At 32.6% G+C, this 14822-nt stretch overlaps 2 protein-coding genes across 3 annotated transcripts; both read left to right on the forward strand.

Moving 5' to 3' along the window:
* Window positions 1-3744: 3744 nt before the first annotated feature.
* Window positions 3745-7304, forward strand: LOC25492398 (F-box/FBD/LRR-repeat protein At1g13570). 2 transcript variants are annotated; one of them, XM_013600501.3, is made up of 4 exons: window positions 3745-3923; window positions 5231-6103; window positions 6230-6385; window positions 6824-7304. In XM_013600501.3, exons 1-4 carry the CDS (start codon window positions 3921-3923, stop codon window positions 7115-7117), a joined length of 1326 nt encoding a protein of 441 aa, XP_013455955.2. In that variant the 5' UTR covers window positions 3745-3920; the 3' UTR covers window positions 7118-7304. The 2 variants fall into 2 exon arrangements, with proteins under 2 accessions (XP_013455955.2, XP_039689801.1); XM_039833867.1 differs by lacking the exon at window positions 5231-6103 and having other exon boundaries at window positions 3746-3923.
* Window positions 7305-9968: 2664 nt separating this feature from the next.
* LOC25492399 (4-coumarate--CoA ligase-like 7) lies at window positions 9969-13092 on the forward strand. The gene is made up of 7 exons (XM_013600504.3): window positions 9969-10601; window positions 10699-11243; window positions 11459-11648; window positions 11770-11915; window positions 12236-12303; window positions 12510-12612; window positions 12801-13092. Exons 1-7 carry the CDS (start codon window positions 10139-10141, stop codon window positions 12912-12914), a joined length of 1629 nt encoding a protein of 542 aa, XP_013455958.1. The 5' UTR covers window positions 9969-10138; the 3' UTR covers window positions 12915-13092.
* The last annotated feature ends 1730 nt before the right edge of the window (window positions 13093-14822 follow it).

Consider the following 14822-nt stretch of genomic DNA (forward strand, 5'->3'; position numbering starts at 1 on the left):
TTGATAGGCCTTGACCATGACGAGCCTCCAAAATTCAATTTACCTAAACTTTTTTATCAAAAAAAATGAATAATTTATATAGAAAGTTACGCTGACCTTTGTAGAGATACTGTTAGTACTCTGGTGATTGCCGCTAGCTCTTGAAGTTATAGGATCTTTTTTGTTTGATGAATCTGTAGCGGTGTGGAAGTTTGTACTGGAGAAACTCAAAATCATTCCCCATATGATGTGATAATGAAAGAGCTAAGAACATAATTTGATAATTTAGATGGTTATGAGAAAAACACATTCCTTGATGTAGCTACTTTATTTATTAGGATGGACAAAGATGATGTAATTCAGATATTAAATTACTTTAGGCATTTCCCGGAAAATGGAATAACAGTCCTCGAAGAGAAAAGCCTTGTAACTATAGATAGCAAGAGCAAGATTGGAATGCATTCTTTGATATGAGAAATGAGAAGAGAGATCATAAGGAAACAGTCGATGATGGGTATGGCTGAGGCTGAGGCTGAGGCTGAGGCCGAGGCCGAGGTTAGTGAGGTATGTACACTATGATATGCGTATTAGAGATAGAAAAGAAAGATGCTAAGGAAACTACATCAATAAACTTTATGAGTATAATATTTTTACGAATAGGTGTTCCTGATCCATTTTGGTTTTCTTGTAGTCTAATTATAAAGCAAGATTAAATTATCATAAATAAAGCAATATTTTGAAATTGTATCGTAAAATTATATTTGTAAACAACTCCATTATTTGAAGATAAATATGAGTATACCCTAATAATAATAAGATAAATATGAGTATACCCTAATAATAATAAGATAACCTAATAATAATAAGATTGTTACAAAAATAATATAATCTAATAATAATAAAAGTTGTTAAAAGGTTAATATTGAGATTTGAAATTAATTTAAGCATAATTATAACAATGCAATAAAATTTTAAAGAGATTTGCTCCCCTCCGCTTCTAAAAATTGAACCAAACACTTCAAATTAAAAATCTCCCCTCTCCTCCCGTCCCAAACTCTCGAACCAAACGGACCCTTAGAGACTTTGGAAGGTATTGAAAATTATTTAATGAAAGAGAATTTGAAGTTTGACACTGACTCGAAGAGTGCACTTTACTTTATCGTATCAAACGACTGCACCGAAAAATATATAGCACGGGTAGCGCGGCGGAATGACGTGAATATGACATTAGATTATAATATGTAATTAAGAGTAAATGAACACTTTCTTAGCATACTGAAATAAATGTGCAGTTCAATAATACATAGTTGATACAATTAAAATATTAGAAATATAATAAAAGAATAAATAGAATTTAAAATTAAGATATATATTCCAAAAATTTAGAAAGAAAGTTTGTGAAAATAAAATCACTTAACTATTTATCAGATTTGATTGTTTCTTCAGAGATTGTCATATCCAAGAAGAATGTAGATGTGAGATTAGTGGATCTGCCATGGAATGAATCAATTATGTTAAGGGGGTCTATAAGTTTGAATCATTTCAGTTTCAACAGACATCGACCTTGAAAGGATAAGATGACTTCAACATTGTCAGGGAACTTATAGAAATCCTTGATTTGTTCCCATCCTTTTGTTATAAGTAGATTGACGTAATCTTTGTTGAATTTGATGAAATGAACTTTTCCAGTTTCGTTCCAGATAACCCATCTTTCATTCAAGTCATAATAGTAACTTGCTATAAAATCAGGATCAATTCCTGCATAATTCTATATAATTTAAGAAAGTGGAAGAAGTTAATATTTAAACAAAATAGAAGTAAAAATATGTATAATAGTTTTAGTGTTTGGAGTAACCCATCTTATTATTTGTTTTCTTAAAAATCGAGGATATCACACTCGCAAACAAAGTTTAAGTCAACTCGGTTATTGAGTAATGAGTATGTAGAATGTAGATGAAGAATGAAGAAACCGAAAAGGAAAATGAATCACCCTTTTTGTTTACAACAACACGAGTCATGTGAAGGTTTAGATGACACACTATATTTTTATGTGTATGTCCAAAAGTTTGTGTTCATCAAGGGTGTGTTTGGTAAAAATGGGTTATAAGCTAGCTCATAGCTGACAAGTTTGCAGATAGCTGATAATTGAAAAACTAGCTTATTAAAATTAAAATGTTTGGTAAAATTAACTGTTGAAATGACTGATAAATATAAAATGACATAAAAGTATATATTTGTTTATTTTTATTTCTTTATAAATCACATATATGATTTTTTTTTCCTAATATATTTCTTTTTAATATTTCAAATTATTTTCATCTCCAAAATGATAAATGTGCTTTACGAACTCAATTGATATTTTTCACTCAATAAATTTTATTTTTTTTACTAACTTTATTTAACTAAACTAGCTTCACAACAAAATAGAAAAAAGTATATCGTGTGGGTAGGGTATGTTGGTTGCAGTAAACTATAAAAACATGGGAACATGGGTAGTTTATTTTTCTTTTATAAAATATTAAAATTAATGTAATAAGGTTAAAATTGGAAAAAATTATAAAAAATTATCAGCTATAAGCTAAAAAGCTATTTGAAATAGCTTTTCAAAAAACGCTATAAGCTCATGATAAAAGCTTGTTACCAAACACATCACGTTCTCATCATTTCCTCTTTTTTTATCTTTATGTTTTTAGCAATATTGATATGTTATTGTCTTTGATGTATTCATATTATCAATGAATGAATATTATTTTGTTTTTGTAATAAAAAAAAAAACAATAGAGAGAAAAAGGAAAAGAGATGATAAATATATCATGTGAGTATGAGAGATATAATTGTCTAAAAATTGTAATAAAATGATTATAGGACGAATCGTTCAGAAGATCAAGTTCGATTCTAGGGTAAAACAATCACTTGAATTTATGAATTTACCATTGAAACTCCTATTTTTAAGTTAAAAATAAATTAAATCTCTATTAGAAACTACAATGTCTGATCTCCATCCAACAATCATAGCTTATATGTGGGATAATAATTTATTGGGTTAAATATGTTTTTGGTCCCTACATTTTGCACGATTTTGATAATAGTCCTTACATTTCAATAAATGTTTTTAAAATCCCTACATTTTTCCTCCGTTAGCGTAAGTAGTCTCTGCTGTCAAATTACTAACTTGATGTCGATGTTGGCGGTTCAATCTCGGCGGAGAACTTCTCTATGAGCTTCACCACGATCTTTCTCCGCAGTATCGTAGACACAGATCGTCGGTGTTCGTCACGCTTCCAGTGAAATATGTTGGTTTAGAGGGGAAGATTTGAGGGCCGAAAGTGATGATGTTGTCGTTGAAAGCACTTGCTATTGCGGGTGTGGAAGGTGTTGTGGTGGAGATTTGGTGGGGTGGGGTTGAACTTGTTATGATGGCTTGTGTTTCATCAACATGACACTGATGGTAGGGACCAATTGCACTAACGGAGGAAAAATGTAGAGATTTTAAAAACATTTATTGAAATGTAGGGACTATTATCAAAATCGTGCAAAATGTAGGGAGAAAAACATATTTAACCCTAATTTATTTAAATTCAAACTCATATTTTAAGGTTGGTGGATCGGTTTATTAAATATTAATCCTTTTAACATCTATGTCACTTTTTAAAGTAAAAGATTTTTTTTATTTAGATGTCATTGTGGAGTAAATGGAAAAAAAAGATTTACTATAAACAAGGATTATATTTCTTTTGACAAGTGATTAATATAAGATAAGACACTTTATCTTTGTAAAATAGAAATAAAAACATTGTCAGAACTCAGAAGACGCTCTTTGAAATTCCCAACTTGTGTTGAACCCAAAGGTCTCTGTCACAATATTTGAACCAACCCTTCTCTTCTCTACCTGGAACAACTCGATTCGATCGGTTGCTTAATGTTCCAACACAACACTTCACATGGTAATTTCTAAAACTCAAATATCTGTAATATATTTTGCATTAAACATTCGCGAATCGTTTTCTGATTTTGATTGCTTCAAACTCACCTTTAAAATGAGCTTAATTGTTTAGTTCTTTCACCGAGAACATGGTTTAACAATTTTGACATTTACTAGTTGAGGACTCTTCCAAACTCAGAAGTTGGGGACTCTTCTGAGTATGGGTCACGACATCTGGCCTAACAATTTTGACATTTACTAGTTGAGCTTTATACTTATTTAGCATTTTTGCTTTCTTTAGTTACAATTTTTTTAATAAAAAATACATATGACAGGTATACTTTACTCTGTATCTCATACTTTCAATTGATTTATTTGCTTTCTTTAGTTGCTTTAAAAAACTAAATAAATTCACATGAGTGCATGACATCCCAAGGGAATAGGACCCTGATAATCCGAAGTTCGATGGTGAGGTAAGTATAGTCTGACCAAGAATTATTCCATCCAGAAATCGAACTCGGGTTCTCCTGTACGGTTCGTCATTTGGTGGAGCTCAGTAACTACTTGAGCCCAATTGTTTGGTTGAGTGCATGACATTTTAATTAGTATAGTAATCAATATATGTGTACTTTACTTTGTATTTTAGACATTCAGTTGATTTATTTGGAGCTAGGACTAGCAAGTAATCAACAGCTATAAGAGAGAATTTTGCAATTGTCTCTTGTTGATTGAATTGGAGTGCAATGCAGTTCTGCACAATTTTCATTTGTCCAATAACCAAATTCAAGAACACTCAGTGCACTTTCTTGTTCTTTATCATTTCTATTTGATTGTTTTCTATTATAAAAATACAAACACACAAAAATAAAACCTACACTTACAATTTTCTCTTAGGATGCAAACTGGTTCAATGCCATCACACCATTTTAGTAAACCATCCTTCTAATCACACCATTTTTTTTAATTTGAATTCAGAAGAGTAAATAACTTTGCACTTTTTTCATTTAATGAAGTTTTATTAGTTTGTGTTTCAAGGTTTTCTGTAGATCAAATGGAGGAGAGTCAAGTTAAAAGAGGTAGAGGAAGACCTAGGAAAACTATTAGAGAAACCATTAGAAAGGATTTAGAGGTCAATGAGTTGGATCCAAATTTGGTGTATGATAGAACACTATGGCGTCATTTGATACATGTAGCCAACCCCACTTAGTGGGATAAGGATTGGTTGTTGTTGTTGTTGTTGTTGTACATATATATGATTGTACGTTATTAACATAGTTTGTTTACTGAATCATCTATCATTTGTTTGAATATGAATATATGTATATAAAGGGAAGAAAACGTTCAAAGTCTACCTGCTTGACAATCAAAGATGCAGAGCTGGATAGGATTAGTTCCTTACCAGGTAATGTAACAGACCAGATTCTCTTACACTTGCCAATTAAGGAAGCATTGAGAACAAGTGTATTATCCAGCAAATGGAGAAACAAATGGTACACTATGCCAAATCTTGTGTTCGATAAACATTGTGTCTCTGATGCAACTTTTCAAGACCCTTCAGGTATCAGTAACAAGTTTTTGAGAATTGTTGATCATGTACTTCTACTTCATTCTGGGTCAATTGACAAGTTTAAGATCTGCGACAAGTATCAAAATCTCATTGGTATGAGTCCTGCAACTGATACTGCTCGATGGATTCTTCATTTAATAAGAAGGTCTATTAAAGAACTTGTGTTGGATATCAGGACAGGGCAAAGTTATAAGATACCTTGGTGCTTATTCTCTTGTCAAAGTTTACATCATTTAGAATTAACAAGTTGTTGGCTTAAACCTCCAACAACGTTTGAAGGCTTCAGGAACTTGGAAAGTCTTTCTTTGATCGAAGTTACAATGACTCAAGATGCTTTCGAAAACTTGATATTCAAGTGCCCTTTGCTTGAAACATTGGAATTAGTTAATCTTCATGGTTTCACCCAAATTAATATCCACACACCCAATCTGAAGAGTCTTCTCATCGTGGGTAAATTTGACGATATTAGCTTTGACAAAACTTTCCAATTTGTTACGGTACTCGTTGATTTAAGTTTGTATTTGAACTCTGAAACTAATCAACGTAGATTGCATGGATGCTCTAGTAGTTTGCTCAATTTTTTCAATCATCGACCTCGCATTGTAGGCTTAGTGATGAAGAATTACTTTTTAAAGGTATAATTCTTGAACATAAGGTTGACTCACTTAATATGAATCACAATAATGTATAGTCCACTATTGATCTGTAAGTATTTAAAACATTATATGATGTGTTAGGGTAATTCTTCTGTTCTGCTTCAGTATTTGGCTGCAGGTGTCGTTCCAGTAAAGCTTCCTACACCTTGTATTCATCTAAGCCATCTTTTGTTAAACATAAACTTCAATGACTTGAAGGAAATCTCGGCTGCTCTCTGCTTGCTCAGAAGCTCACCTAATCTGCGAAAATTAAAAATATCTGTGAGTACTCGTTTAATTTGGTTTTGCTTTGCTTTGCTTGCTGATATGTAGTTGCACTTGCAGATCTCGTGTTTGTTTTTATTTAGTTATTAAACTTTAGAATTTTCAAACTGTTTCTGTGAGAGGAATTTGTCCATTGTTTAGTTTCTAAGACTTGTAGATGTGAGTTGCGATATTGCTGCAAAAGTTATGAATCAGTTGCAGTTTAGATAGAGTTAGTTACACTGTCAGCTCATTAGATTCATATAAAACAAGAGACTAGCGTACCTCATATTCCATCTTTTATCTGTCAATTCAGTGTCACCTTCAGAGAGAATTTTAATATTCTCTATATCTCTCTCTTATGTATACAACCTTAATTTTTATATGCTCTATATCTCTCTTATGCACACAACCTTTCCTCCCTCTAATCCATGAATTCGTAACAATTGCTTGTAGGCACGGATAGAGGAGCAGACTGACCTCTTAACACCGGCCTCCTATTGTTGGGAAGATATCTTTTCCCGGCCAGACATGCCCCTCAAAGTGCAACATGTAACAATAGACATAATCTCTGGTTTTCAATCTGAGTTAGATTTTATCAGATTTCTACTTCTCAATTCTCCTATGTTAGAAAAGATGACTGTGAAGCCTCTTGGAAATGTTAGACCAGAATTGGTCACAGAACTTATTAGGTTCAAGAGTGCATCGGGAGAAGCTGAAGTTATTTACCATGTGGAAGACTCTTCATAATGAATTTTATTATCCTCGAATCGTATTATGGCCTTTAAGGGCATTATGACTAAAGTTAAACTTTTTGTAACATTGCAACAAGTTACTGACACTTTTTCTTAATTTTTTAAACTTTTTATTTATTGATAGTGTGCTTAAGACTTAATGGCATTTTAAGCCTTAGAAAATGCCACTTTTTTCCCCTCTTTGTCCTCCTTGTTTTTGGATTTTTCTGCTTGCCTACTTTGATATATTTAAAACTCACATAACTTTGGGCATACAACGTTAAAATTCTTAGGAAGAGTTTGTCGTTTATTTGGGTCCCATAAGATTCGTGGAATTTGTCACTATAGGTGCGCGCGGAAGATACCTGATTTACAAAAAAATAAAATAAATCCCACAATCAACATTTTACACTAAAAATTAGTCAAACGTTGAAATTAACATTTGTTTAGCTCATACCATCAACGCATGCATATTCACCTAAAAGTCATATCCTCTTTTTTTTTTTCTTTTCTTTTTTTTCTTCCAATGGCCGGCACTACATGTTAGTCTTTTCCACCAACAAATAACATTAAAAATAAAACACAAGTGTCACTCTATTGTGAGCACTCTTGTCATTGATTAGAAATTGAGCAAAACTTTTTGCTCAATTTCTAGTGAGTGTGCATTCCAATTTGTGTTACGAATTTAATTTAAATGAAATGCAATAAAGTATGATCATACTAGTATTACTAATGCTTTGAATCTCATTAGAATGTGTTTAAACGAGTATGGTATTAGATCGATGAGTGACCTCATGTGAAATCCATACATGCAACAAGTCAAAATAGAGAGTTCAATGTTGTCCGTGTCAAAGTTAGCTAACCCAACCTTTTCATTTATACCGTGAAAAGGAAAGAGATCCATTATCATAATCTTCATTTGTTATTAGAAAGAACTTTTATGTTTAGCTCTCTTTTAGCTTTGAATGGTTCTTTATTTTAATGCTAACAAATGCCTTTATAATAGTATATGATACGAAGTTAAAAGTAGAAATATTATTTTGGGATTTGTATATTCAACACATTGAAATATTAAAAAACAACTTTTTCTACGTGAAAGTTATCAATTGTTTCCATTTTTAAATCCTTAACAAGTGTCATCTTAAGGACACTTGTTAGCAAGACCCTAAAAATAAATATAAAAAAAAAATACCCCATCATCTTTTAAGAATCATAAGTACTCCCTCCGTCCCTCAATACTTGACCTATTTGAAAAAAATATTTGTCCCATAATACTTGACCTTCTCAGACTTCTAAGTAGAATTTGACAGATTTACCCCATATAAATACTTTTTGTGGTCCCCATGTTAAAGTTTGTAGTGGAACAAAGAAAGTAATCATTACTTAAAAATGAAAAAGTTTCAAAATAGTGACAATGTCAATTCAGTAAAAATATCATTCTCTTTCTTTCATCTCTACACTTTTCTTAATCTGTGTGAAATGGTCAAGTAGGTCAAGTATCGAGGGACGGAGGGAGTATTAAGAAAACGAGTCTTGTTAACGAATGCTCCCGGGGCATTCTTTAAACATGCTAAATTAAGAAATTATTATTTAAAAATTATTATTAAGGAAATGATTAACTGTGTTGATTTTGATGGTAAAATTAGTATCATTTACTAACACATCCTTATTAATTGTAGTTAGTTGAGTAGTTAAGTTGGATGAAATTCAATAAATAAGGGTATAATAATGGAAAATATAAATGTTGCATTGATATTCTAAAGTGACATTTATTTTGAGAAAAATAAAAATTGGTAAAGAGATAATTATTGTGAGACGGAGGGAGTATATTTCACTTTGCATTTATGATAATGGTGAATTGACCAATACTTGACAAGAGCACTTAAAACTATTTTTTCTCTCTCCTTCACCTATACATTTTTCTTAATATGTTTCAAATGAACAAATGACTCACTTAATTTAGGACGGATGAAGTATATTTAAAAAAGTGTCTTGTTAACGAGCGCCCCAGGGCACTCTTTAAACATGTTAAATTAAGAAATGATTTTTTAAAAATATCAAAATTTTCAATTTCCAATGCACTCACAGAAAGGTTATCATTTTTTAATCTAGTTAAGTGTCGCAGGGGTACTAGTTAACATTTCTCTTTAAAAAAAAAAAAAAATACATCTAATTTTTTAAAAATGATATTCAGGACCGAGGAGCATCAAAATCCACGAGAAAGATTAAGTTGGTCACAAACACAAATAAAAATGACTTAAGCGCACACACATAAATAAGAAAAATTTAAAAATAAAAGTAAGAATTATTTCATTTTATAATAAAAATAAAAGTAAAAATTTAAAAGTGACTAATTTATTTTTCTTTTAATTCTCTCTATTTATTATATATATGTGTCTAAATATTTTTGATTTAGGTTTGTGACTAAGTAAGAATTACTCCAAAATCCAATTGTCGAACTTCTTGATTGATTATTTCCAAGTACACGTACCAAGTCATCAATTAATGCCCACTTGCATGCAAATCCAAACAAATAGAGCAATCCTGGTTGTACTTATCGACCTTTCATCCTCAAGTCTTTAACTCTACTCCAAAAAAGAAAGAAACTCATCCTCTATCCAAATGTCTCCATCTAGAATTTGGTATCAACAACACGTCATTCATAGTTTTAATGTCAAAGATTATTTTGATTAATGAAGTGCACAATCGAAAACTATTTTAAAATTTTGATACATCAAAGGACTACTGTGGTTATTTGTTACACGTTCAGGGATCAAAATGATTATCACCCTAAGTCATTCTACAATGTTCTTGATGTAATAATTCGTTTATTGATACTACAAAATCAAACTTGATGTAATAACCATTCAGAGTCATAAAACCATCACTCATTAATTCACCTTGTGAAATCATAATCCAAAATCAAAACCAATCAACTATAAATTTCATCACCATATCCATTATTTCATTTTATTCTAGTTTTAAATACTCCTCATATTCAAAATCATATCTATATACTATTTTATCATCTCTTTCAATGCAGAGATCAGGTTATGGTCCAGATGGAATTTACAGGTCCCTAAGACCTTCTCTAGCCCTCCCAAACAATCCAAACCTTTCCTTAGTCTCATTCCTCTTCACAAGTGTCTCCTCTTCCCCTAACAAAACCGCCCTCATCGACGCAGACTCTTCCCAAACACTCTCCTTCTCTCAACTCAAAACACAAGTTGCAAAACTTGCACACAGTTTACTAAACTTTGGCATAAACAAAAACGACGTCGTCCTCATCCTCTCCCCCAATAACATCGAATTCCCTGTATGTTTCCTAGCTGCTGCCTCCATCGGCGCAATAGTCACCACTGCAAATCCTCTTTACACCGTTGCGGAACTCTCCAAACAAATCAAGGATTCCAATCCTAAACTAGTCATCACTGTCCCTGAATTATGGAGCAAAGTGAAGAGTTTCAATTTCAACTTTCCAGCAATTATCATTAATTCGGGTAATATTATATACAAAGTTAGTTAGATTGGTTAGTTATAGTTTGACTAGTTAGCTGTTCTCATCATTCTCTACATAACAAACTTTATATCTAATAGGTAATGCAACGGGTTCATATTCAAACTTCAAGAGTTTTGAGGCGTTGATTGAATCAGCAGGGGAAGTAACAGAATTACCAGAAAACGATGTGAAACAGACCGATACAGCGGCACTTTTGTACTCATCAGGAACTACAGGAGTGAGCAAAGGTGTGATTCTCACACACAAGAACTTCATCGCAGCGTCGTTGATGATAAACATGGATGATGATTTAGCTGGGGAATTAAACAATGTGTTCATCTGCGTTTTACCGATGTTTCATGTGTTTGGATTGGCGGTTATAACATACGCACAGCTAAGGAGAGGAAGTACCGTGGTTTCGATGGGGAGGTTTGAGTTAGAGGGTTTTTTGAAGGTGATTGAGAAGTATAAAGTGACGAACTTGTGGGTTGTGCCACCGATGATTCTTGCTTTAGCGAAACAGAGTGTGGTTGGGAAATATGATGTTTCTTCTTTGAAGAGTATTGGGTCTGGTGCTGCTCCTCTTGGGAAGGAATTGATGGAAGAGTGTGCTCGACATCTACCTCATGTTGCTATTTATCAGGTAAGACCGGACAGTCAGGCAGCACACATTCACGAATTCAAACATCGGTAGCCGTTCTATCAAGAATAGACGGTCCAGATTAAAGATCGCTAGTTTAAATTATAAAACAAAAATTAAAATCTGTAATTTTTGGACTGTTGCATTGAACCTATTTGAGGCACCAGCTGTGTTAAAAATGATTTATGTATTATTAATTGATTATCTTGTGCTATTAGGGGTATGGTATGACAGAAACTTGTGCCGTTGTTTCTATCGAGAATCCAAGAGTAGGTATTCGTCATTCTGGCTCAGCTGGAATGTTGGTTTCAGGAGTTGAAGCTCAAATAGTGAGTGTGGACACACAGAAGCCACTACCTCCAAAACAATTGGGGGAACTATGTGTAAGAGGTCCCAACATGATGGAAGGTAAATTGTCATGTCATGTCGTGCAACATGTATTCTTGGTCCTTTCCAACATAATGCCATCATATTATTTGTATTATGTACATTTTTCCCATATGAAACTTTTCCTATACAAATATTTCAGGTTATTACAACAATCGAGAGGCCACAAAACAAACTTTAGATAATGAGGGGTGGGTGCATACCGGAGATCTTGGATATTTTGATGAGATTGGCCGACTTTATGTTGTTGATCGTATCAAAGAACTGATCAAATACAAAGGTTATCAGGTATGTAATCTAAAATGATATCAGTAACTAAAGTAACATTTTCGTCTATACATTATCTGAAATCTTAGACAAATCTTTGTCACTATTATGTTAACTTGAGCATTGGAAAGATGATATGGTATTGGTTGCATTAAACAAATGCTCCATGACCCAAATTATTATTCTTAATGTGTCAATTGTAGTAATTTTACTCATTAATCTTTCTTAAGCTCCTCTTTTTGAGTGATTATTTGTTTATAACCCTTTTACTATGTGTTAAAATGATTAATTATGCAGGGAATTTCACATCATGTAATATTTGTGTTTTTGAAATTAACCAGGTTGCACCAGCAGAACTTGAAGATCTTCTCGTTTCTCACCCTGAAATACAAGATGCTGTCGTTGTCCCGTAAGTAAAAAAACTTGCATGATAGTTTTAGTTTGAGGTATAAAACTATCATCACTTATAACTATTGATTTGACACAGAGAGAGCGGAACAACTAATAAAAAATGAAATCGCACACCATATAAATACACCGTGATGGACAACAAAATTATTTTTCAATTGATACTTCTCTATTAATATTTCATATTTGAGTTACTTATTTCAATAGATTTCCTGATGATGAGGCTGGTGAGGTACCAATTGCCTATGTTGTTCGTTTACCCAACAGTTCGCTGTCCGAGGAAGAAATTAAGAAGTTTATTGCTAACCAGGTGAGAAAAAGCTAAGTAACAAGCTTTATCTCCATGCACTTGCAAGTTACAACAAAAGAAACACATTTTGCAAGTTTTTGACTATGACACTTGAATGAAACTGTTTTTAATGGTGGTCAGTTTATCTCATTTGGATGATTGGTTTGTGTCATTCGTCAATTTAAACTCATTTTTACACACGTTTATAGGTTGCACCATTCAAAAGATTGCGAAGGGTGACATTCATCAACAGTGTTCCTAAGACAGCTTCGGGAAAAATTCTCAGAAGAGAGCTTATTGCAAAAGCACGATCCAACATATAAGATAGAATACAATTTCAAAGTGTATAGTAGAAAATAGCTGTTTCCTCACAATGTTACTCCCTTTATACATTGTATCAGGTTGTCCCTGAATATTTGACAGAAAACAAATTTGTTTTTGGCACTTTTTCCAAGTTTCATAGAAGGAAAATGAATTCAAAATGGTACTTATCAAACTTAATAGCATCTTTCTTCAAGAAAACGCATGAATCACCGAGACACCCTTCTTCTTTGCATCTTTCTTCAAGGCAAGGACATTCCCTATCGCAGGTCCCTTTACCAATCGAAAAACATTTGTCGCCATCTGAGAATGAGAATGAAGATAAAAGGGACGTAATATAGTATACTTCACATTTTGAGCATGAAAGGGTCGCAATATTGATGTTAACAAGAACATAATTTGGCCATTAAGGACCAACAACCAAATAAAAAAATTTAGGAGGACGAAAACTATCCGTTCTATTTATGGACTAAAATCAAAATTCGGCATAATTTTTTGGACGTAAAAGTTATCTAACCTTACTATTAATCCATCAAGTTAGTCCGTCGATTTCTTTTCAAATGAGAGTAATAACTCATTTACTATCTTGGTGGATTAAAAGTAACTTAGAGACTACTTCTTTTACTTTTATAGGCCAATAACTAAATTAGAGTAAAACTGATGGTTTTAAAAAAAATTATTATTCACAAATAAAAATATCGATGCATAAAGCACCGTGGAGATCGGTGGTGGCCAGTTTTTTTTTTTTTTTGAATAATAAATATTAGATAACCATCCAATACAACAATGGATGAGCGAAAGGGGTGAATCATTCCTAAATTCCTTTCACTTGAAGGGATGACAATGGGTAGGGTACTACAGTGTCCATCCCCATACCTGCATTTATAAAAAAATTCTCGTACCCGTGCACGTATTCTCGTGGGCAACAACTGTAGTCCCCTTCTCCATACCCTATGGGTATCTAAGTGCCCATATCCGCATCCATTATCCACACTTTAACTATGAAAGGACAAAAAAACATCACAAATGAAATAAAACTACGATCCCAATTTTTTAAAATTAACTCATAAAATAATACGAATCGTAGTATTTAGTCAAATAGAAAACATTCAAAATATCTCTAAAAAATTATACACCGGCATGATGAAGTTGTTATTGTATCAAGCAGTTGTTTGGTTTAAGTTTAGGTTTAGGCTTAAATAGCTAAATAAATTAATTAATTATACACCAAAAATAGATAAATAATTTATGATATTATATAAATTTGTATATGCGGGGTTGCGGGTCTGGACAATATAGTACCCTTACCCGTGCCAATATCCATTTAATTCTGTGGGTATTATCCGTACCCGTGTCCATACCCATAAAAGCGGGATTTTACCCTACCCATTGTGGGTATTTTTTCGGGTACCCATTGGACCTGGGTCCAATTGCCAAGTCTCATTTTCATTTTTCTATTAGCATATCCTTACAAACATAATTCTTCTTGTCCTTGAAATTGAAAATTAACTATTAGAGTCCATCGATTTTTATGAAGCCTTTAGATATCTAAATTAGGGTTAATAGGTCTTTACACCCCTGTAATATAGGTCATTTTCGGTTTTCCCCCATGTAAAATTATTTTTTTGATTTACCCCCCTGTAATTTTTTTTGTTTTGATTTACCCCCCTAATAAGCCATACAAAAACCAATTTTATTTTATTTTTCAAGAAATTTTCGTTTTTGTTTGGCCTATTAGTGGTAAATCAAAACAAAAAAGAATTACAGGGGGGTAAATCAAAAAAATAATTTTACAGGGGGAGAACCGAAAATGACATATATTACAGGGGGGGTAAAGACCTATTAACCCTCTAAATTATAAAATTTTCAATTTATTAACACCAAAATTCTAGAAGCGCAGTGACAGTAGA

Source organism: Medicago truncatula, chromosome 4 (genome assembly GCF_003473485.1).
Source record: "Medicago truncatula cultivar Jemalong A17 chromosome 4, MtrunA17r5.0-ANR, whole genome shotgun sequence".
Taxonomy (NCBI): Eukaryota; Viridiplantae; Streptophyta; class Magnoliopsida; order Fabales; family Fabaceae; genus Medicago; species Medicago truncatula.

Excerpts from the sequence above, each read along its gene's own strand:
- LOC25492398 (XM_013600501.3), top strand. Across the intron at positions 6,104-6,229 it reads TGAAGAATTACTTTTTAAAG|TATTTGGCTGCAGGTGTCGT; the intron begins GTATAATTCTTG and ends GTTCTGCTTCAG. Across the intron at positions 6,386-6,823 it reads TGCGAAAATTAAAAATATCT|GCACGGATAGAGGAGCAGAC; the intron begins GTGAGTACTCGT and ends AATTGCTTGTAG.
- LOC25492399 (XM_013600504.3), top strand. The coding sequence starts at position 10,139 with ATGCAGAGATCAGGTTATGGTCCAGATGGAATTTACAGGTCCCTAAGA. Across the intron at positions 10,602-10,698 it reads AGCAATTATCATTAATTCGG|GTAATGCAACGGGTTCATAT; the intron begins GTAATATTATAT and ends TATATCTAATAG. Across the intron at positions 12,613-12,800 it reads AGAAGTTTATTGCTAACCAG|GTTGCACCATTCAAAAGATT; the intron begins GTGAGAAAAAGC and ends ACACGTTTATAG.